Source organism: Tenebrio molitor, chromosome 4 (assembly GCF_963966145.1).
Source record: "Tenebrio molitor chromosome 4, icTenMoli1.1, whole genome shotgun sequence".
Classification (NCBI taxonomy): Eukaryota; Metazoa; Arthropoda; class Insecta; order Coleoptera; family Tenebrionidae; genus Tenebrio; species Tenebrio molitor.
This window is the reverse complement of record NC_091049.1, coordinates 29055105-29071549: the sequence shown is the minus strand read 5'-3', so window position 1 is coordinate 29071549 and position 16445 is coordinate 29055105. Positions and strand designations below refer to the sequence as shown.

General features: G+C 40.0%; 5 protein-coding genes across 6 annotated transcripts; 4 read left to right on the top strand and 1 right to left on the bottom strand.

Annotated features, from left to right (window-relative positions):
• Positions 1-762: 762 nt before the first annotated feature.
• Positions 763-3142, bottom strand: LOC138127584 (chymotrypsin-1-like). 2 transcript variants are annotated; one of them, XR_011158276.1, is made up of 5 exons: positions 3009-3142; positions 2776-2953; positions 1619-2728; positions 1414-1567; positions 763-1362 (listed from the first exon to the last, which is right to left on the bottom strand). XR_011158276.1 is itself a non-coding variant. In XM_069043654.1 (3 exons), the coding sequence occupies exons 1-3, from the start codon at positions 1668-1670 to the stop codon at positions 792-794; spliced, it is 777 nt and encodes a 258-aa protein (XP_068899755.1). In that variant the 5' UTR covers positions 1671-1737; the 3' UTR covers positions 763-791. The 2 variants fall into 2 exon arrangements, 1 of the variants encoding a protein (XP_068899755.1); XM_069043654.1 differs by lacking the exons at positions 2776-2953; positions 3009-3142 and having other exon boundaries at positions 1619-1737.
• A 1087-nt stretch (positions 3143-4229) lies between these two features.
• Positions 4230-5346, top strand: LOC138127591 (chymotrypsin-2-like). The gene is made up of 3 exons (XM_069043663.1): positions 4230-4369; positions 4418-4577; positions 4632-5346. Exons 1-3 carry the CDS (start codon positions 4321-4323, stop codon positions 5179-5181), a joined length of 759 nt encoding a protein of 252 aa, XP_068899764.1. The 5' UTR covers positions 4230-4320; the 3' UTR covers positions 5182-5346.
• A 1745-nt stretch (positions 5347-7091) lies between these two features.
• Positions 7092-8076, top strand: LOC138127592 (chymotrypsin-1-like). Its single transcript, XM_069043665.1, has 3 exons — positions 7092-7202; positions 7249-7411; positions 7456-8076. The coding sequence occupies exons 1-3, from the start codon at positions 7151-7153 to the stop codon at positions 7988-7990; spliced, it is 750 nt and encodes a 249-aa protein (XP_068899766.1). The 5' UTR covers positions 7092-7150; the 3' UTR covers positions 7991-8076.
• Positions 8077-11795: 3719 nt separating this feature from the next.
• Positions 11796-13998, top strand: LOC138127605 (uncharacterized). The gene is made up of 6 exons (XM_069043679.1): positions 11796-12495; positions 12548-12937; positions 12987-13204; positions 13389-13503; positions 13625-13777; positions 13828-13998. The coding sequence occupies exons 1-6, from the start codon at positions 11886-11888 to the stop codon at positions 13929-13931; spliced, it is 1590 nt and encodes a 529-aa protein (XP_068899780.1). The 5' UTR covers positions 11796-11885; the 3' UTR covers positions 13932-13998.
• A 225-nt stretch (positions 13999-14223) lies between these two features.
• LOC138127545 (platelet glycoprotein V-like) lies at positions 14224-16244 on the top strand. Its single transcript, XM_069043590.1, has one exon. The coding sequence runs from the start codon at positions 14344-14346 to the stop codon at positions 16201-16203; it is 1860 nt and encodes a 619-aa protein (XP_068899691.1). The 5' UTR covers positions 14224-14343; the 3' UTR covers positions 16204-16244.
• The last annotated feature ends 201 nt before the right edge of the window (positions 16245-16445 follow it).

Below are 16445 nucleotides of genomic sequence, written 5' to 3'. Positions count from 1 at the left end.
GAATTTTTATTTTCCAATAATATCAACGCAACGTTTATAAAAATTTTTTTTTCAAAATCTCTGTTCTTTTTGCATTTAACAATTGGGCAAACGAGTTCGCGCCAAAGAGACCTTTTCTAAATTAGTTTTAAAAGATTTTTCTCTCATTCCTCGGAGCTTCACCAGTATCCACTGCAATCAAGTAGCTGTGGTCCGGCGCAGAGCACAAAATGAAGTCACACCATTCATCAATGACGCGTGAAAAGAGTTTCTCATAAGTCAGATCACACCTTTTCTTGGTACGATTTCCGATATTATTCCAGGCTTGATTCAAGGTTTTCCCGCTCTCTCACGCGCAAGCGCTAATCTCACGCATGCGCCACTCACTTCCGTTTCATGTTTGATTTCCGTCAAGGTTATTCGGATTCACTAGCCTCGATAAAGGAGTTTCATTTCAAAAATAAGTAACAAATCGAGCAAAGATATATCAAAATGATAGTAACGATAATACCGTATGTTTCAAAAAATTTCTGGCAAGTAGGTTATGAAAAACAAACGCATTAAAAACGTATGGCTCAGCTTGTCACTGCGCGGATTTGTTTGTTGCCCTGGATACATAACCTAACTTTAATCAATCTGTTGGAACCGTTTTCGTTCAAAACAATTATAGTGATTAGGCCTGAATTATTCAAGCTAAGCCATACATTTGTAATTCTTTTGTTTTTCATAGCCTACTGGACCAGAAATTTTTTGGAACATACGGTACTAATAAAACACGTCAAAGAGTAGAGATTGCTGTTTTATTCCCAACACTATTTGCCTATGTAATTAAAAGCTTTGGAAGCGTAATCGTTGATGTTGATCAGTGGCAACTTGGTAATTTCTGCGTCGATCCAGAGCCTGTAGAGGTCAATCCTGGTGAACCCTTCGGCTTCTCCGGGATTGCACTCCTTGTCCGGGTTGAAGGAGCTGATTCCGACCAGGCTTTCGGTGAAGAGGTTCACCACAGGTCCTCCCTTGTTCGTCGGACACTGATTGTCAGGTTCCACACTGATCGCGCACACAGTGGCGTGGCTACTGTCGCAGGAAGAACCAGACTGGACGGTGCTTAACAGTCTCATGTTCAAGACGTCTTTTTCGTGGAATATGACTTCGGTTACTGTGGAGTTGTTCCCGACGATGCCCAGGTTGAGGTGTTTGCTTGTAAAGGGGGAGCCCATGATGCCCAACTGGAGGGGGGAGAAGATTGGTTTGCGCAAGTACGCGATAGCTACGTCGTTGTCGTTGGTGGCTGGGTCGTATTTCGGGTGGACCACGATGTTTCTTATGTTGAAGTTGCGGAATAAACGCGGACTTGCCTTTGCCACGAGATTCTTGGCCCTCCTGAATGATAACAACAAATCCAGGGGAAATTCAAGCGGTGGTGGTACTCACGCGTTAGGGTGCCTCGATAAGCAAGAAGCGGCCACTATCACAGCTCTTGAGTCCACAAGTGCTCCACTGCATACGTTTTCGCCCGAATCTTTGTAATTCAAAGACACAAAGTAAGGATGTTCCACCCATGACGACAGCATTCCATTGGTGCTTGCTAAAGAAAATTCTCTTATCATAAACCTGTGTACACAGTTTTTGTATTTACCAAAAAGGCAGACGCCTATTAGCAAAGTCGTAGGTGTCAGCTGTTTCAACATCTTGTAGACAGTACAGCTTCCTTGCAAATTTTACATTTTTATACTTGCTTCTGCTCAGAAGGCGTGCTTAACATAACAACGACGATAAAATCGTCAGCGTTTATGGCAATTTCGTCCCGCTTGAACAATAATTGTAATGATCCGCATAGATTCGCTAAATTAAGAATTTTAATTTTTCAGTAATTCCAACGAAACCACCTTAACAACTATTCATTGGGAGCAATTTTTCTCAGTTGTAAATTTTATGTTTTTTATTGTCTTTGTGAGCACAATAATCCTTAAAGGTCGTAACGTAGTACTACCAGAGATTTGTTGCTATTTTGTAATTCATCGAAGTTTGTTATCTTTGCATCATCCCTAAACGTAGCAAAATTTTTTCCACCAGGTACTTTTAGGGCAAAAAATACAGAAAGAGATTTCGGAATGGTTAAATTATTTTATTAGACTCTAGATTGTGTCACAGTGGGGACAACTCCACTCCAGTGATTTCACTGATCCAAGACATGTACCCTGCCACTTTGGTGAAGACGAGGGGGTGGTCGTGGTGGGGGTGGCACTGGTGGCTGTGAGCAGTCACCACAAAAATAACGTCATTAAATACCCCAATTTGTCTTCCCGTTTGTTGGTCAATCAAAGGTCCACCGAAATCTACCCCACACATATCCTTCCCTTGACCACTGTACGTACAGATCTGATGAGCATCATCCAAGTGGATAAGATCGTCTAATTCTGGGAAAGCACTTTGGCACGCTTGGACGTTTATTGTGTCCAAAACTATGTAACCAAGATGATAGGGTTCTAGACCCTTATCCGGTTCTTCGTTCCAACCAATAGCGACGACTTTGCCTAAGTCTTCAAACGGTACATCACCTAGTGGTACCGGTTGTGCCAAAGGAGTAAAAGTTATGGGTGTTTCGAGATGAATCAAACCAATGTCGGGTGTTCCGGTGGTACTGTTGAAATCAGGGTGTAGCAAAATTTCTGCAGCCTCGTACTCGAGTTCAGGTTGGTCCGAGTGGGAGTACACGCCCAGGTGTACCACGATGGTACCAGGGTCACTACAAAATTGTAAGTTGATGGTTAGGACGTAAATTTAAGAACTTACTTGGTCGCAATGCAAAGTGCCGAAGACAGAATCCATTCATCGTGGATGATGCTTCCCAAACAAGATTTCAGCAGCAAGTTGTTGTAGATCTGTTTAATTGAAGCCACGAAAGGGAAAGTACCTTCCTGTACAACTTCTCCTCCCAGCATTCGAGCTTGCAGTAGTCTTTCGGCAAAGACTGAAAACAACTTTTTCTAGAATATTCTGTTAGTGGAAAAAAAGGAAAAACGTACCTGTTGTACATAACAGAGGCGCTAGCAAAAATAAACTTCCAGGATTCATTTTGGAGACTGACAGAAGCGGCTGGTTTAAGTTGTCTTATATAGCTTGGAAATGCGGAAAAATTGGTGGGCGGGCAAAACAATACAAGTCTTTTTTTTTAAGTTTACAGTATAAACGTTTCAAACTTTGCTGTGTAATGCGAGATCGTAGGTAGGACTATTTGCAATAATTTAAACAAATACCACTTTTTTCTGTTGAGTTTTCAAATACTAAAGGTCACAACCCACAATCGTCAATTTTTCGAAAACTATTTTGACCAAACAATTAATTTTGAAAATATGACGTATACCATTTTATTATTATGTTATTTTCAAGAAACGTGACTTTTTTAACTGTTTATCTTAATAGATAATTGCAAACATGTATTGATAATAAATTCTGCGGTTTTTCCTAGACGAACTAATTTCTTCTTTTCGTTTTTTTCTTATCATTTTGATAATGGAATGCAATAACAATGGGATGAAAAAAAATTAGTTTGTTGATAACACCACAGAATTATAGATATCTAATTATGAAAACTGTTACAGGTTTCCAAATTTAGAAATTAGAAATTTTGTATCTTTACTTTTAATTTCGGGGTAATTTTATCTACACCATGTGCTTTCAATAGGACTAAAATCTGCTTGTCATTATTATTTGCAGTAAAAAATAAATAAATAAATAATCGTATACCTTCTGGCCAAGGCCAAGTGCTAGAAGTTTTCTGGGCGTGCAAGCGCTTCTAACATGACCTAACGACCACTATACTAAGTAGTAACCGGGACTGACAGCTTTACATCTCCTCCGAAAGATGGTAGTGATTTGAAAAAAACCTGATGATTTATTCGGGAATCGAACTCGGGCTGAAAGGGTGATAAGCCAGTATCTAGCCCCTGAGCCATGATCGCTACTGTTAAAGTAATAAAAATTGTTGTATAAATCTCTTTCATCTTTTGAAATGTCCCTTCCTATGTGTTTAAGCAGCATTTAGTTGAAAATTTGAAATATTGTCTTGTAAAAATATTCTATGAATACAACAAATCATTACTATTTTATTTGCGACCAGTTTGTACCAAGCTGTACAAGTTATTGCCAAAATCGTAAAAAGTTTAATTTTGAAAATTGCAGTTTTCTGTTTAAACAAACAATAATGTTAGACCAATTAATAGATTATTGCACTCCGTAATTTTTTATTAGTGAAGTAATAGCTTCCACCAACCTTCAAATGTTATTGCGATAAAATACGAACTAACCTTGTTTGTAGTTAGTCTGCTACCACCAAAGATGTCAATTTTGCTAAGTCTTCTAATACTCATCATCACAGTTAATGGTGGTAAGTAATAAAATTGAAACATTTCAGTCATACTAATTTCTTTGATAGAGATCGAAATCCAACGGAAACTTTTCCAAGCCCAGCAAGCCACCATTGGGCAGTTTCCCTACGTCGTGGCTCTCAAAATGATAATCGGAGCCCACTTTTGCACTGGGAGCATAATAGGGGAGCAATGGATCCTAACAGCCGCCCATTGCCTCAACGTAATGTACTCGTAGCATCTCGACTCCTTCTGCCGACCAAATTACATTGACGTTTTCAGCCCACCCGAGAACTTCACCGTCATAGCAGGAACCATCCGACTCACCCGGAAAAAGATGGAAGGATATGCCGTTGACAACGTAGTAGTAAATCCAGGATACATAAGGGACGAAGAACAAGGAAACATTGGTGACATCGGTTTGGTGAAAATCAAAGAAAAATTTAATTTTTCCAAACTCGTGGAACCCATCCAGCTTGGATTGCTCCAAAACTCCGGCTCCATGTTCGCCGTGGGGTGGGGTAGGGTCAGTCGCACGTCCAGATCTCCAGTTTTGCGCTACGTCGAAATGGTAAATGTACAAAACAGCCCAGTATGTGTGAACGACGAGTTCCGGATTTGCGCCAAGAGTGTGACCGGACGCTCGGCCGCGGTGCTTTGCTCCGGAGATTCCGGAGGGCCTTTGGTCGACACCACCACTGGGAAACTGGTAGGAGTGAATTCGGTGTCATGGGCACAATGTGAGGGCGGCCCCCATCCTGATGGGTTCATCAGAATGGAAGCGCATGACACTTGGATTAAGTCTTACGTCAAAGATGCGGTGTTTGAGTGATATCTTAGATTTTATGTGATTTGAAATAAAAATTCCCTTTTTTGTTTGTTGCTATTTGTGCATCTTGAAAAATTACAAATATAAACTGCATAGTTAGAAGTGATAAGATTTATAGTCCATTGTTGAGAAGTTTATTGGTTGCAAATTAAATTATGATAAGCTTAATTCGTGTTTTTTTCGAATCACAGTAAAACAAAAGACGATGTCACGTGGAAAATAATACTATGAAGAGAATATTTGAAAGTTTTGTAATTCCAGAGTAATGAAGCTTTGAAAGTTTTTCTTGCAGTAATGACCGAGCACTGTGGCCAAGCGCCTAGCGCGCCACTTTGCATTCGGGAGGTCCCTGGTTCTAACCCCGGTGCCGCCTGATCTGTAGTGGGTTTTTTTCAGGGGTTTGCCCACTATATCATATCGTGGTATGAGCACAGGTCTCATATCACAGATAAGGCGAATGCTGGGTCAGTATTTACCCCTCAGTACTATCATCTTCCTTCCGCGCCCATCCTCACCGCACCCATCCAGAACTTTCCGTCAGCGTGGCGGAAAAGGCTATGGAAAGCTTCAGCAGCCCACCCTCCCTCGGGGGGGAATGAAAGATGTATCCCTTCCTTTTCTTTGTAGTTTTATTGTTTTATTTGTGTTCTTAAAAATGAAGAAAAGGTATTCAATAGAAATAATGATATCTTCTTTATGGTTCGAGCTAGATCAAAATTATACCGTATAGATTTATTCATGGTGAATAGAAGGCAATAGATCGAATTATTCTGTAACATCGATTGGAAATGAAAGCAGTATTTATTCTGAAAAATGGTGGAGGTGCCGGTTTTTCTACAGTAATAATGATATTTCGCTCGCGTCTTGAGATGGATCAAATATGAAAAGTGTGTTTTATTATCCTAATGGTTATAAATCAAATGGAGAAAACCATGTGACTCCATTTCTAACATTATTGTTAAAGACCAGTGATGATTTCCAAAAATGGTGGAGGCGCCGGGAAAAATTTTACGATGGACATCTCTCCAATTGAGTTCATTTCAATTTAAAAGCTATATCTCACAGGTCTAGTTCTTGCTAATCCAATGCAAAAAATCGCACTACACTCTTAGCAATAGTGGTCTAATAATAGGTATTCCGTTAAATATCTTGTAAAAATGAAAATAACCATGAATGTCTTATATCGCGCGTTCAAATAAAATCCTGGGCTGGGCAGGCGTTGGAAACCGTCAATTGTTGTGCTTTTTTAAAGCGTAGATTAATTAGAGCATGTTGACAGCTAACCTAAAATTTAGAGCCAAAAATGTTTCTTTTTTTTCTTTCTTTGCAATGTTTTACATTAAACTTAACGATTCCTATTCTCGAAGCAATTATCTAAGGACACTCTTTCCTGAAAACAAGCATTTTCAATCATGTGCCGATTAAACATAAACAAATGTCATTTGTGTCAAACGGCGGGAAATTCAAACTTTACACTGTTCTAAACAGTTTAATTTTTCCAACTTTTTAAGTTTGAAAATTTATATCCAAATAAGTGTTAGCAATTTTTACAAAAAAATTGAAAAAAAGAGAAAGGAAAAGGAATCTCAAGCACGTCAATTAGTTAGAAGATAAAAATAATTACAATGGTTCTAGGTAAGTCCTTGATAATTGGACACGAGGGCAGTAAAATTTTTATATTTGGGAAACCAGGCGATTGTATTTCATTTCATTATAAATTAATCCAATGTTGACAAATAAAATTAATAATCAAAAGCAGTTTCACAATTTCATTTGAAATTAATGTTACTAAGCTATTAGGTTTGAATTAGTTTAGAAACAATCAACAACACAAATCCATTACTGTTTTGCTTTAAAAAATAAAAACATTTACGTATTCATAAGCAAGATAATTAGGAGCGATAACGAGTAACAACCCATTGTCGAGAACATATTTATTTGAGTGGAAACTATAATTGATTCACTTTCAGCAATGCTTAAAATACTTTTAACAGTTTCTGCGTGTTTCTCCTTAATCCAGACAGGTGAGTATAACACTGTCTCCATGCCTGAGCTAATCTGATTTTTAAGATGACTTCGCGGGGAGAATCCTCAGTGACAGTTATGCCACCCCGGACGAATTCCCTTACGCCGTCTCGATAAAAGTCCGAGGACAGCACACTTGCGGCGGTGCCATAATCGACTACCGATGGGTGTTGACCGCCGCCAGTTGCTTCGCCCGCAGCGAGGTCAGGTAACACCGTTCGAATAAAATTTGGCGAAAATTAATAAGCGTAGATCCCCCAATCAAATTCTGGTAATGGCCGGCACCATCGACCTGAACGGGATGGGGGGCAGTTTACACTCGGTGGACAAACTCTTCGTCCACCAAAACTACACCAAACAATTCCAAGCGGACGTGCAGGGAGACATCGCCCTGCTCAGACTGGCCAAGCGCTTCAGCTACGACTCCAACATCCAGCCCATCAAGCTGGGAACGGTGTACGATGGGGCCAAAGCAGTGGTGGTGGGTTGGGGGTCGGAGAGCAACGAATACCCTGTAGCTTCGCAGATTTTGAAGTCTGTCAAGATGATGGTGATTCCAGGGGATGCGGCGTGCCAAACTGACGCAACTCGCGTGTGTGCGGCGGCCCAGACGGGAACTGGAACTTGTATGGGTGATTCTGGAGCACCATTGGTGGACGTGGACTCGGGGAAGCTGCTTGGGATTTTTTCGTTGGGGGTGCAAAGAGGATGTGGATTGGGGTTGGCCGACATCTTCACCAAAGTTGAACCCTACGCGAAGTGGATCGACTACGTCAAAACAATTTAAATGCTATACGTGTTAAAAGAGATACAATTTTTATGTTACAAATTACACTTTGTTGAATACTTCAAATAAATTTTAATCGAACTTGACCCCGTTGAGAGAAAGTGCTCTCCAAAACATTTGATTTTGCTCATGCACCACAATAGAAATCGTAGCAAGTCTTCTTCTTGGACAATGTCTTACTTTTTGGTGTGGAAGTTTGGTACATTTCTCTCATTTCTTTATTTCACTTTTTCTTCATGCGCTCAACCTGTGGATCAAGGAGTTACAACAAGCTTATTATTTAGAAGAAAAACTTCAGGAAGTTAATTTTCGATGATGGTCAAGGAACAGGCTCTGTCAGCAGGTTAGGACGAGCTCCATACAATAATTTTTTGCTGGGGTGGGTCAGATTTTAAACCACAGACAGATGATAGATAGATATTGCAGATGTATCTTGTTTTTAATGTGTTTTACTTTTATTCTGGGGTGGGCCAGAAGGATTTTGGGGTGGGCCGAGCCCACCTGCCCCCCCCCCCCTTTGCTACGTCTTTGAGCTCCAACACCAAGAATGCTTTATATGTTATTGATAGAGGCATTACTAGTGTCAATTGTTTCAAAAGGTAACTGCTCAAATAGCTTCAAATTTTACATTAAATTTTTAATGACAAAATCTAATCTTTTCGTTGAATCAGACAAGTGATTTACTTAATTGTTTGTGTAGACCCCTATTTTTTAATGTTTAACAATCTAATAATAATCGCGCATAATTTTCGATAAAGGAAACGTGTTAAAATTACATTCTTTAACTTGAACCTTCACGGTCTAAAATATCTGCATTTTAAATTTCATAAAAGGTCTTAGCTGAGACACCCTGTATACAGGGTGTCCCAGAACTCGCGGATCAAATTTAAAGTGTATATTCCTTGATGGTAATGAAGGTAAAAAACGTTAAGAAAAATGTTCAGGGTGCAACAGCTTTTTAGTTATGAATTATTCAAATTGACCAATCAAGCTCGATCTAATTTTCCCTTTACGAGAAAATTGAGTACCTTCCCTCAATTGCCAAGCAACGTGTAATACGTATGAATAATAAAATTATTTTCAATATTTATCTGGTCGACTTGTCGGAACAGACGTCAAAAATGACAGCTACTTTTAAAATAACCAAAAATGGATAGATAGGGATAATATAGCTAAAGGCAGGCAAAAAAATGTTTAGAATCTTCACCAGGGAAAGGAAGAAGTTTCTTCTTTGGCAAGAACGAAATGTGGTTTGTTATGATTGAAAATTAGCTGAGCGCTTTTAATCTAGAGGGGTATGGAAAATTGACTGTAGGGGTACGATGAATTGAAACTTTGTTGATGGAAAGATTGGAAGGTAGGTATAATGGAATGGCGGCGTAGCGCTAAGTACTATTTACTACGTTAAAAATCTTAGTAAAAAGTGAAATTTGCAGGGCCTGTGAAGTGAACCGGAATCACAAGAAATTTGTCCTGACCTGTGCATACATTCTGCATCTGCAACGGATTAGCCAAGAGCTGCACGAGCGGGACGCGTCATCGTCGAAATGAAAGAAAAAACTTTTAGGTTAGCATTCTTGGCGTTGCAAAAAGCTGGAGTTACACGTTGGTTTTGAACAAAAGATCAAGCACAGTGGGAGTTCTGAAAGACAGAAGACAAAACTGGATTGAACTAACCTATTTTAGCTTCATTGTTAGTAAAAATTTAAGACCAAATTTTATAATTTAAACGATGTAGAATACAACAAATAAAATAAGAAACATGTAAAATAAAAAATAAGTTATAACAAGTGTTCAAAATGACCACCTTCCATGTCAAGGCATAGGCGAGCTCGTTTTATTAAATTTTCCCGTGCCAATCTAATCATATTTGGAGTAACAGTAGCCAGTGCTTCATGAATTCGGTCATTCAGTTCTTCTAAATTATTGACAGGTTCGCGATAAATATAGTTCTTCAAATGACCCCACAGAAAATAATCCAAAGGTGTGAGATCCGGCGATCTTGCAGGCCAATTTACAGGTCCACCTCGACCTATCCACGAATTTGGATATCTTCTGTCAAGTATTTGCCGCACTTGCCTAGAGAAATGTACCGGAGCTCCATCGTGTTGAAACCACTCATTCAAGAAATGTTGTAGTAGTACATCTTCCAATAATTCCGGCAAATCTTGTTCTAGGAAATTCATGTAATGTTGTGCGTTTAGGCGCGCAGGAAATTCAAATGGTCCAACTATTGAATCCCCCAAAATCCCTGCCCATAGATTTATGGTAAACCTATGTTGAAACCGCCCTACATGTTTTGCATGAGGATTCTCCTCGTCCCAAATATGGTAGTTATGACAATTAAAGGTTCCTTCTCGAGAAAACAGAGATTCGTCGGTAAATAAAATATTATTTACAAAATTAGGGTCGGCATCATGTTGTTGCAATAACCAGGTACAAAAGTTTACTCGTGCTTCATGATCTTCTGGTATTAAATTCTGCACACGTGTATAATGATATGCATGCCGTCTATTATCCCGTAAAATGCGCTGAACAGTGCTCTTGGAGGTATTAACCATATTTGCGACAGTTCTTATACTTATTTGACCATTGTCATCAAAGCCCTGAAGAACAGCATCTTCAGTCTCTGGCGTCCTAGCTTCTCGCGGAGGACCACCAATTTCTTCTCTTGTAGGCATCAAAGATCCAGTATCTCGAGCACGACTGACCAACCGAAGAAACACATTATAATTTGGATGTGGCAAACGTTGTGGAAAACGTATTGCGTATTGTCTTGCAGCCTCACGTGCACTGCGCCCGCACTCTCCATAAAGTATGAGCATTTCGGCATACTGTGCAGCTGAATACATGTTTTTAGTGTGAAATTTGACAATCTGCAATCAAATTATAACTTGACGTTTGTCAAAATGTTCACAGTTGCCCAAACATTTACTGGAAATTCCATACCATTCTTACTAAGATTATGTTGCTAGGCAATTCAAACTGTTGGATAAATTTACCTGAAATCCAAATTAACAGCGTACTTCTGATTGGTCCACTTTAATTATTTATTACAAAAAATCTATTATACCCTGGATTTTTTTTTTAACACTATTGCTTTCAGTTACCACCAACGAAAGCGTACTCTAAATTTGATCCGCGAGTTCTGGGACAGCCTGTATATATTTTTTTAAATCTGGCCTAGACTTTTGTAAAGTTGAAAAATGATTAATTTTTTGTGCCAAAGGAATTGAATTCTTCTTAGAAACTTCGATCACAGAATTGTTCCTTTCTTCTTGTCATTATTATTATTACTAGAGTGAAAAAATTATTCTGGAACTGGAAAAATACAACTTGTGGATTTATGTACATTACAATATTTTTTATCGTCGTTCTGCGCCAAACTCGATAATGACATCTTAAACCAGAGCAGAACCGAACTCAATCAACAAACTTGACACTCATCATCTCAACCCGAAAACGATAAACATGTAGCGGATTTTCAGAGCATTCAGTGATCAAATAAACACTTTCCACCCAGCAGGGGTGACCTGATTGGGAGTCCAGCCCCTAAAATACCCACAAAATGGTTAAATATAAACGTCTTAGTGTGACTGGATTAGATGTTGATACCACGTTGCAAAGCGTGCGGTCGATAGTCGTGGGTGTCGAATCGAGGGTTAAATATTCATGGCATGGCTACCCACCTGTTAGGCGACCACAGATAATAAATAACTCGCTTATAAATCATTCAAAGTGTGATGCTCTGTCATTAAAATTATTTTTTACCGCAGTTTACCGTTTTTCAGAGCGACACGCGACGTTTGCCGCTCTGGTAAGCACACATCCATACCTTCAAGAATCGTATGCGATGTGTGTCTAGTGTAACCTTGACAACGGCGCGAGTACCACCATGCTGCTAGTCACGATTATGGTACTACCGATAGTGTACGCCGGTGATGTTATCCATTTCGATTGGGACCCCATTCCTGTCAGCCATGACAACTACTACGACCGCATGGACGACGCCAAAGACCTGATCAAGTTAGCTCCAGAAAGTGACAATCTCGAATCGGAGTACGGCGTCTTCGTCGACAGACCCAAGTTTCAGACTCAAAGGAACAAGACTTTGAGGGACAAAATCGCAGGGAAGCTCACTTACATCCAGAAGATACCCAAAGATCCGGAAAGTACCGTCGGCGGTACCAGAGATCGAGTCAACTTGTTGCTGAAGAACTACCTGACCAAGCTGTACGCAAAAAAATTTGACAATCGGAAGGTAAAGCCGCCGCACGAGGGAAAAATCTTCGACGACTCTTTGTGGCAACTGAAAAACAAAACCAAAACCTTCACTAACAAGTTCTTGAGTTTGTTCCATATTGTGCAATTCTCGAATTCCCAATGCTTGTCCAGTGGTACCGGAGGTGAATACTTGGGGACTTGCTACCACCAGACCGAGTGCGCCAGCATGAACGGTACCAGCGTTGGTGCTTGTGCCGAAGGTTACGGAGTATGCTGCGTCTGTAAGTACCGAATCATGACGACAAATTCAACCTGACCATAACTGATTTCTAGTCAGGTACTCTTGTGGTTCAAGCTCTAGTCACAACTGTACTTATTTCGAAAGTCCCGGATACCCAGACTACGACCCTCCGGGTTCCATGGTACTCCCCCCAAGCTCTAGCACCCTGCCACCCGTGACCACACCACTACCCACCCCAGATCCGCGCCTCAAGTACTACTACAAGTTGCGACGTTGGAGCCGACAAGCCGATTCTACCCTCGCTTGTACCATCAATATCTACAAACAATCCGACGACATCCAACAAATGAGAATCGACTTTATCGACTTGGAACTGAAAGGACCAACTGATGGTAATTGTGAGACCGAGCGCTTGGTGATAACTGGACAAAACATCAACAGTCAAATACCGGATATCTGTGGGTACAATACGGGTCAACACGGTTAGTACTGGGAAGATTTTTCGAAAGCGGTACTACTTGTCGTTTGCAGTGTACGTCGACGTCTCCACCCTTACGGGACCATTACAGTTGTCTGTTTTATCGACGATGAGTGAAAGAAAACGGTACAAGATCAGGATCTGTCAAATTGCTGCCAGTTGTACCAGTTCGAACAACTGCCTCCAGTACTACACAGGTGTGACTGGGATGGTGTCGTCGTTTAACTACGACCAGGCTGCTCTGATCAATCGGAGCGAACCCGGATATTTTGTGAGTTGTTCCGAGCTTTCTAGAACAGTACTTAGTTCTAATGTGATAATCTGGCGTAAAATTGAAGTCTATTCCGACAATTGCGAATAATCAGAGCGAATCGCACACAGACACTTAATTATATCGGACACACACATCTAAAAACTGGGTTTGCTTTTATATGATGTGGACAGTACTGTTTTAGAACAATCTCAACTACGCCATCTGTATACGAAGAGAAGCCGGGTACTGCTCGATAACCTATACCAACAGCCCAGGGGGTCTGGAATATCCGTTCCAGCTGCGAAATCTTGATGACGGTGAGTACCATCTTGGTTTCTACGTAGTAGATAAATTCAATCTACTTGTCCAAATGTTCCAAATCTACTACAATCAGCGGTACCACTCCATCGTTATCTCTCCTAATCTCAATTTTGGCAGATGGTGAGAGTACCGTTCCCCCGGGACAAGCAGGTGCCGAGATCTTCAACTGTCCCGACGATTACATCGTCATTGGAGGAATTCGACTCTGCGGGGACAAGTTCAACGATGGATCTTTGATCGAGGACTTCACCATGAACGCTCCGGTGACAGGTGAAGTACCGCAATTGTCAAAGCGAGAGTTGACTATTTTGGTGTTGTAGATACGAGCGCCGGACCAATCGTGATTCCTGTCAGGACTGATGAAAGTGTGACTGGGCGTGGCTTTAAGTTGTTCTACACCCAGAACAGATGCCCTAATTCGTAAAATTATTTATTTACATATTTATTGTGACTATTTAAGAATGACTAAATAAAAATTACAATGTAGAAGGGATATTGTTGTCAAGATATTCTTCCCTTGACAGATCTTGTAGATCTGGTACATTTGGCAACAACAATATTATTCTTATTATTATTACGGCTATTGCTGTGATGTGCATGATTTGGGAAATGATTAAATTGAGAATCATCATAAAACGTTTGAATCATCAAATCATAAATTATTATCAATCTGACCGTTAAAATTACTGACTCAGTAAACAAGATTAAAGTTTAAAAAACTGTATTGACGTGCTCTTCTGATAAAATGTTTTATATAATACAACAAATATTTTAATTTTCAAAACTAATCTTGAAATCCAAACAGTTTGTGGTTTACAAAGCGTTTAAAAATTGTCATGATTGTGATTTTGAACTTTTGTGTCTTGTCAACAATTCTAGTTGGAGTACTAGATGCTTGCAGCGAATCTTTAGTGTACGACGAAAATGAAATCGTAGAAACGACCACATCACGAGATGAGTACAACGAGTACGACGAAAATACTCTGACAATACCGAGCAAAGGAAAAGTACTGTATGGAACAATAACTTGTTATTACATATTTTCATTAGAACAATTCAACTATTCTTACCAAGACAAACCCTACGATCAGTACTTGAAAATAGAGAATTCAACACTACCTACTTTGAAGCAGTCAGCTTTTGTACGATTCAGTACCATTACCAAACTGTACTTGAGCAGTCTTGGCATCGAGACCATCCTCCCAGGAGCCTTCAACGGTCTAACAGCAATCAAAGAGTTGTACCTTGACCACAACGAACTGTCAGAATTGTCAAAAGGTGTGTACAACTCGCTCCACCGCCTTGAAGTTTTGACCCTGAACGACAACAAAATCCAGAAAATCGAGAGTTTGGCGTTTATGGGCGCGGACAATCTAGTCGAGTTGTGTCTGCGGAACAACAAAATAACCACGATTGAAGACGAGATGCTGAAGACTCAGAAACGTATGAAATATTTGGACTTGTCTGGGAACCCTCTGGTGCAGTTTTCTTTGAAAGGATTGTCACATGTTGACACACTGAACGTCAATTCGACACAGTTGAGTGAGATTGACGAGGATTTGTCGAGCTTAAGAGTGAAGTGGATGGATTTGTCGTCGAGTCAGTTTACTACGGTCAACTTTTCAACTTTTCCCAAACTAGACGAACTGTATTTGTCGCACAATCAGATCGAATCGTTGGCAAATTGTCAAGTTCTGGAAGCTATCGATGTCAGACTTGACAACAACCGGATCAAGACCATCAACGAAACGTTCAGAGACATCTCACGCTTTTACATCAGACACAACGAGTTGGAAGTCTTGCGCGATTCACTTTTCAACAAATCGAAGTCTCTTCTGGTTGCTGATTTTGGTTTCAACAAAATTTCAACAGTGGAGAAGTTTGCGTTTCGAAATTTGACTTCTCTGGACCTGCTCGACCTCCAACACAACGCCATCAGCAGAATCGACCCGGTTCTGTTCCGGGATCTGCACCATTTGACACTTTTGGACTTGTCCAACAACTTGATCACCGAGTTCCAATACGGTACTTTCGACAGTTTGTCAAATCTCCGAATTTTGAACATATCTGACAACAGACTGGTCAGTTTGCACCAGTACACCTTCGGCTCGTTGTTAAATTTGCGCAATTTGCATTTTGACAACAACCAGATTTCTACAGTGAACGTCGACGATTTGACGTACCACCTCCCTAGTCTGCGCGTCGTCTCCCTTGACAACAACCCCTGGAGGTGCAAGGATCTCGTCATCGTCAGGAACAGCTTTCGGAAATCGAAGGTTGTGATAAGCAGCGGCGAGAGCTACGATGTTGAAAATTTTCACGGGATTGCTTGTCAAAATGATAACTCTGTGTCAACTGTCACTCCAGATTCGAAAATCGAGCGGTTCTTTAATGAGGATTTTGGGAATTCAACATTTTATCGCTACTTCGACAAAGACTTCGCCCACAGCAGATTTTTCAAATTTTTCGAAAGTTTCCACGATACTGAGCATCTGAATGAGACCCAAATGGAAAAATTTACGGCAGTAGATGTTGCACCAAATAAATACGATAATAATGTTCTTGTATTTAGTACAGTGGTCCAAGTACTCATTCTTGCTGTGATGCTTTTTGGATTTTACTTTATGGTAGATTTTTTGAAGAAGGTTAATCACTCAAAACAACTTGAAACTATGTCTCAAACAGAAGTGTGTTAAAATAACTTTGTATAGATCTGAGAATATATTTTTGACCAAAATGATGTGTTTTATTCTCGATTGGAGTGGATTTCTCGACAAAAATTTTGCAAAAGAATTCCTTTTATGTAAATTTCAATTAATTTCAAACTAAAGAAATAATCAACAAGCCTTGACTGTTATCATTATTTACAAAAAAAAAAAAAGAGTGTTTAGATAACGACATGTTGTTATTTGTCGCCTCCGTAAGATTAATATTTAAA

Excerpts from the sequence above, each read along its gene's own strand:
- LOC138127545 (XM_069043590.1), top strand. The coding sequence starts at position 14,344 with ATGATTGTGATTTTGAACTTTTGTGTCTTGTCAACAATTCTAGTTGGA.
- LOC138127605 (XM_069043679.1), top strand. The coding sequence starts at position 11,886 with ATGCTGCTAGTCACGATTATGGTACTACCGATAGTGTACGCCGGTGAT. Across the intron at positions 12,496-12,547 it reads TTACGGAGTATGCTGCGTCT|TCAGGTACTCTTGTGGTTCA; the intron begins GTAAGTACCGAA and ends ACTGATTTCTAG. Across the intron at positions 13,778-13,827 it reads CATGAACGCTCCGGTGACAG|ATACGAGCGCCGGACCAATC; the intron begins GTGAAGTACCGC and ends TTGGTGTTGTAG.
- LOC138127584 (XM_069043654.1), bottom strand. The coding sequence starts at position 1,670 with ATGTTGAAACAGCTGACACCTACGACTTTGCTAATAGGCGTCTGCCTT. Across the intron at positions 1,568-1,618 it reads AATAGGCGTCTGCCTTTTTG|CAAGCACCAATGGAATGCTG; the intron begins GTAAATACAAAA and ends AATTTTCTTTAG. Across the intron at positions 1,363-1,413 it reads TTATCGAGGCACCCTAACGC|GAGGGCCAAGAATCTCGTGG; the intron begins GTGAGTACCACC and ends GTTATCATTCAG.
- LOC138127591 (XM_069043663.1), top strand. The coding sequence starts at position 4,321 with ATGTCAATTTTGCTAAGTCTTCTAATACTCATCATCACAGTTAATGGT. Across the intron at positions 4,370-4,417 it reads CATCATCACAGTTAATGGTG|AGATCGAAATCCAACGGAAA; the intron begins GTAAGTAATAAA and ends TTTCTTTGATAG. Across the intron at positions 4,578-4,631 it reads GCCCATTGCCTCAACGTAAT|CCCACCCGAGAACTTCACCG; the intron begins GTACTCGTAGCA and ends TGACGTTTTCAG.
- LOC138127592 (XM_069043665.1), top strand. The coding sequence starts at position 7,151 with ATGCTTAAAATACTTTTAACAGTTTCTGCGTGTTTCTCCTTAATCCAG. Across the intron at positions 7,203-7,248 it reads TTTCTCCTTAATCCAGACAG|ATGACTTCGCGGGGAGAATC; the intron begins GTGAGTATAACA and ends CTGATTTTTAAG. Across the intron at positions 7,412-7,455 it reads TTCGCCCGCAGCGAGGTCAG|ATCCCCCAATCAAATTCTGG; the intron begins GTAACACCGTTC and ends TAATAAGCGTAG.